Below are 6,000 nucleotides of genomic sequence, written 5' to 3' on the forward strand. Positions count from 1 at the left end.
TTGGCTAGTTTAAAGAAAAGAAGAAATAGGGTGACATGATAGCACTATTTCAGTATTTGAGAGGCTGCCACAAAGAAGAGGAGATCAAATTATTCTCCAAAGCATCAGAAGGCAGGACAAGAAACAATGGTTGAAACTGATCAAAAAGAGAAGCAACCTGGAATTAAGGAGAAACTTCCTAATAGTGAGGACAATTAACCAGTGGAACAGCTTACCTTCAGAAATTGTGGGCGCTCCATCACTGGAAATTTTTAAGAAGAGACTAGACAGTCACTTGTCTGAAATGGTATAGGTCAGTGGTGGCGAACCTATGGCACACATGCCAGAGGTGGCACTCGGAGCCCTCTCTGTGGGCACACATGCCATTGCCCCAGCCTCACCTCCCCCATGATCCCCTCCTCACTAGCAGCCCCCCTGAAGGAGAGTCGCCCCCGAGCATGGCCCATGCGAAACAGCGCAGCCAAGGATATGGCAGCCAGGTAGCGTAGACAAGACTCTGCTCTCATGCCCCATCGCGCACAGTTGATGCTGCGGGGGGCAGAGGGCGTGGCCGCCATGGCACTGCTGGGCTGCTTGGGCGATCTGCGGCGGGCCCTGGAGACGGTGAATGGCCCTGCGGATGGGGTGGGGGTGGGGCGGGGCAGGGGTGGGGCAGGGGGTAGAATGGGGGCGGGGCCAGGTTTTGGGCACTCGGTCTCTAAAAGGTTCATCATCACTGGTATAAGTCCTCCTGCTTGAGCAGGGGCTGGACTAGAAGACCTCCATGGTCCCTTCCAGCTCTATTCTATTCTATACTTTCAGAAGATACCAATGTTGTAATCAGCAGCCAGACTCATGAGGATTCAGAAAATGGCTTTATATACAACTATCTATAAGCTCCTTCAGAACTAGGGAAGAGACCTACCTATCAGTTCACAGAAAGGCAGTAAAAATAAAAAGGAAAGATGAGGAAGTTTCTTCTCTAATGTATTGTGATATACTGGTTGTAGATAGGAAATAGTTCAGTTGCCAGAATTATTTGTAAACCTGTCCTTTTCTCCTTAATAAGTCTTGGTAAAGAGACACTAAGAATCATGCTTGCAATAGGAATTACTTTTGGTTTTAGGCGGATGCCAAGGAAGTGACATCCTTGTTGGATGCTTCAGAGAGTAAAAGCTCATCCATCCTTTTTCCTATTAAGCCCAGATAAGAAAGAGGCAGAACCAAACACAACGCAAGCTTGCCTGTTGATTGACTCCAGTTCTATGTTTTAAGCCAGTTTCCCTCTTGAGATGTCATTCTACAAATGTGCTGGGATTGTAACTCCTAAACTTAAATCTTGCTTTTAGAAACGGCGGGAGTTTCAGTCCAAGAACTTCTGAAAAACACCTGGTTGGGGAAGGCATCTCTAAGCTGCTGTCCTAGTCATACCTGGGAATAGGTCCTATTGAATTAAGTAGGAGTAGTCACATGTCTGGCATTATCAGGCCAGCAGAGATGTTGTTATATTCTTTTGGCTTTCTGCACTGTCAGTGTTTGATTGCATTCTGGCTTTCCAAACCAATGGAAGATGGGCTGTAGGTACGTGAGAAAGATTTCCTAAGACTGTTTTTAGAATAGAATATCTTTATTGTCATTGTGTAAACTCACAACGAAATTATGTTTTTAAGTTTTGTCCCCTAAATAATCTTTATACTAACCAGGAAGTCACTTCCAAAAACCACGACTCTTGTTTTCTCCGTACACCATCCCACCAAAAGGTGGCTGATACACCTCTGAAGCTAGATGCCTTTGTTTCACTATAACTTCACTTTTGTGATATTTTGCTAGCTCAGGCATTTTATAAATGTAAGTGAAAATAGTGCCAAATGTGCCAGCTTTAATGGGCTTCTGCATGCAACAGAAGGCTTCTTTTGGCAGATCTCAGCTGTGTGCATATCAGGAGCTCCTGTAATACGGCGTGCCAAGAGGTAGCCAGACACTAGTGCAGATTGAACTACTTAGCTGAGGTTTCCCTCGTCCCTGTCTCGTCCAATCTCTTGTTTTCATTTGTTATGTTTAAGCATCCCATATGTTATCACTATGAGGCTCTGGCTGGTGCTTTTCTCTTTCTTTAAAGTTGCAGTTGAAAAAGGTAAGCAACAGCTGTATAAGCTCAGTTAAAATGGTGCCTCTGATTATTACACAGAATATGCAGTATGCAAAAAGCCTGAATGGGGTTTAAAATAACAGTTTAAAAATAGTCAGGTAATGCAAAGAAGTCTTTAGTATTGGATCCAATAGGATCTAATGCTTGGATATCTAAAAATGTGGTGCAAATTTAGAATTATCTGCATCTGCCTGTCTCCTTTATGCAAATTCCTTGATATATTATGCTACTTGTTATGAGTTTGGCCATCGATAGTTGAAAACCTGCAAGAGAGATGAAACAGAGGTTCGAATTACTGCAATGCCTGAACCTGGGCTTTTGTAGATAAAATACAGATTCTGTTGTTTTAAACTGATTTTTCTATCTTTCTGTCTTTTCCATTAAAAAGTCTTCTATGACATTATTGGCAATTTGAAGCAGCATTGTTAAAAGCCTCAATGAAATGCTCTAGGTCATGTAAAATAATGAGACATTCCCTAAGCGCACCTCTCTCCAAATAGCCCTCGACTTACGACCACAATTTCTGTCGTTAAGTGAGACAGATGTTAAATGAGTTTGCCCCATTTTGCAACCTTTCTTGTCACAGTTGTTAACTAATCACTGCAGTTGTTAAGTTAGTAACATGGTTGTTAAATGAATTTGGCTTCCCCATTGACTTTGCTTGTCAAAAGGTCGCAAAAGGGGATCACATGACTCCAGGACACTACAACCGTCAAAAATATGAGCCAGTTGCCAAATGTCTGAATCTTGATCACGTGATCATGGGGATGCTGCAACCGTTGTAAGTGTGAAAAATGGTCATAAGTCACTTTTTTCAATGTCGTAACTTCAAATGATCACTAAACAAATGGTTGTAAGTTGAGAACTACCTGTATTGGTCCAATATTATATTACACAAAAAAATAGAAAATGAATGCATCCTAATGTGGGTAGGTGAGGAGAGATTAAAAGTTAGCCCTATCACTGGTTTTCTCCTTCAATTAGACTGCCTTTTGTATAAAACATTAATAAATTCCTAGTTGTTGATGTATATGGTGCTCAGCAAGAACTTTTTATATTCTCTTTACAGCTACATGGTTACTTAGAAAGTGAACCACTCACACTACAGCTGTTCATTGGGACTGCAGATGACCGCCTGCTGCGGCCCCATGCCTTCTATCAAGTTCATCGGATTACAGGGAAGACTGTTTCCACAACCAGCCACGAAACCATACTTTCCAACACCAAAGTCTTGGAAATTCCACTTTTACCTGAAAACAACATGAAAGCAATGTAAGCCCTACCTCTTTTTTATGTCCCGTCTTATAATTTTATTAAATTTTACATGTAAAAGACAACATAAATTAACAAAAGAAAAGGTGTATAAAGTAAGAACAGAATAAGGATAGAAGTGCAAAAAGGTATAAAGAAAAAGAAAGGAGAGCAACAATATAAACAAAGAATGACCTTCAACTTCCAAGAATATAAGGTACGCTAAGATTCNCTCTAGGTACTTATAAAGTGATACCACATGGAAGCTATAATCAGAAACACATTTATCCGGCAATCAGACCCAATAAAATGGAAAAACTTGGTTTTGAAAATTGACATACAATTTTAAAATGAACAAAGCAAGCAAATAAATCTGAATTAACCTCCCTAAGATTGCATTTTATGAGTGGCAAGAATATGGCTAAATTTGAACAAACTATTGACACTCTTACAAAGCAAAATGTGTAAGATAGCATTTAGATAAGAACTGTCTAAACAAGATAATGCATATTAAGAAAAATGGTTTTCCCTTGTAGCTTCACTGCAGGATCAGCTTCTTAAACATAATTATTATGTATTATTATCAAAATCTCATTGCCTGAAACTCTTAGAACTCACTGTGCATTAACCAGTTTAGTCTAGTATCCATGTAATGATATATAAATAGTACTGCTGTTTGGTGGAATGTCAAAATTAATGAAGTGTGTGATCCAAGCAACTTGGATGAATAAAGTTGTGTTACAGACATATTTATACTGGTTCTGTAAGATTGTATCTGTCTCAGGAATTGCAGTTATAACCAATCAAAGCCTTGAAAGAAAGATTAGTCAGGAACTACAGTAGCTTCTTATTAGCTCATTTCTCATCCTCTTATCTGAAAGTGGTAATATCCAAAATCTGGGACAGGAAACACCTCAGTGCCTAAAACATGAATGTGTCTGGTCTTAACACTGTGGTAACAGCTCCATAGGGCAAATTAGTATTTGCTGTTACATTTGTAATTTAGAATAAACATCGCTAAAAAGGAATTGGTAGAGAAGATGGCTATGCTTAGAATGGACAGCTGTAAAAGGAAATGAAGCCGCCAGAAACCGTGGTGGCTAGACACCACCAAAGCCAACATCAGCAAGAGCATAAAACAACAGAAAGAAGTTTTACAAGATCAGAAAATGTGAAGAACGGGTCCATAGAATCACCAAGAATCAGACACAATTGAATGGATATCATTATAAAGCGTTGCACTATAACTCCATGATGCATCTGGCACCAAAGTTCTTGCTAGCTCACTTATAGGTCTCAGACTGTGCAACATCCTGACTTCATTAGCAGTCTTGATCCACCATTAGGAGTGATGATGCTTGGCTGTGTTTCAAATCCGACTGACTTGTTTGCTACCGCAGCAACTCATCAAATAGAGCATTTTTTTTCCTTTTCTTTTTTCCTGAAAACCAAGACAGAGACAGCTCTGACCATTCTTGATATTTTATAGCAGAAGACTTGTGCCAAATTCTAGTTAAAACTGCTTGTGGGACTGGCTTTATTCCACCAAACTGAATGGCAAGGAGTCAATTTGTATAAATGTAGCATATGGCCAGTCATCCTCTGCATTATTGAAATGTAGTTGCTCTTTTTTTGTCTGGCAGGCATATAACAGTCCTGCAATATTTTTATTAGGGAAGATTCACCTATAGAATTTCTATGTAATAAAATTGATAAAAGTTACAGGCCCTTGAGGGAAAAATATACATAACAGACATGATGTGAAGTCTTCAAGGATTTTCTGGGCAAATACATAATCTACCCAAGATATGCAATAATTACCTTCCTTCATTCCTAATTTGAGGCAAACCATAATTTTCCCTTTCATTAGTATCATCAAAGAATCATTTGAATTAATCCTGTAAGGGAGGGAGGGAAGGAAGGAAGGAACCTTGGCTTATCAATATATCTGAATCAGTCCTGAATCCCAGACACAGAAAGGAAAGTAAGGCTACTGTAATTGTACAAACCTGGTTTGCTTCTTCTGAATTCTGAGTTGGAACCTGTTAGCCATTTGTGTTTGCTTATTGTTTCTACTTTATAAAATACTTCTTAGGCTTTCCAGGTATTCCATCAGCCAAGGACCCGGGTTTCCAGGTATTCCATCAGCCAAGGACCCGGGGTAGGGGCGGTGGGGTAGCGGTCATTATACGGGAGAACCTGGGCCCAAGGGAGACCACTGTGCCTCAGATAGACGGTGGTGAGTCCCTCCTTGTGAAGTGGGGGCAGGGGGTGCAAGTGGGCCTGTTGATTATATACCTGGCTCCCTGCTATGTATCAACAGCCCTGCCTGAGCTGGCCGACATGATAGCCGGGGTGGCAGCTGAGACCCCCAGACTTATAGTCATGGGGGATTTCAATCTGCCATCGGCGGGCGAAATGGCGGCGGCGGCTCGGGAGTTCTTGGCCTCCATGACGGCCCTGGACTTGACCCAATTAGTTCATGCCCCAACTCACACGGGGGGACACACACTAGATCTAATTTTTGTCTCTGGCCAGTGGCAGAATGATCTGGAAAAGGGGGACGTAGTGATAGAGCCCCTGTCATGGTCAGATCATTCACTCCTCAGGTTGGACTTCCG

The 6,000-nt window shown here is 41.1% G+C and overlaps 1 protein-coding gene across 1 annotated transcript in view; it reads left to right on the forward strand.

Annotated features, from left to right (window-relative positions):
• Positions 1-6,000, forward strand: part of NFATC1 (nuclear factor of activated T cells 1) — a 120,120-nt gene that overhangs the window by 46,002 nt on the left and 68,118 nt on the right. The window contains exon 4 of the mRNA XM_015815924.1: positions 3,198-3,400. Within this exon, the coding sequence (XP_015671410.1) occupies positions 3,198-3,400 (203 nt within the window). The remainder of the gene's footprint in view (positions 1-3,197; positions 3,401-6,000) is intronic.

Source organism: Protobothrops mucrosquamatus, unplaced genomic scaffold, assembly GCF_001527695.2.
Source record: "Protobothrops mucrosquamatus isolate PMUCROS unplaced genomic scaffold, P.Mucros_1.0 scaffold386, whole genome shotgun sequence".
Taxonomy (NCBI): domain Eukaryota; kingdom Metazoa; phylum Chordata; class Lepidosauria; order Squamata; family Viperidae; genus Protobothrops; species Protobothrops mucrosquamatus.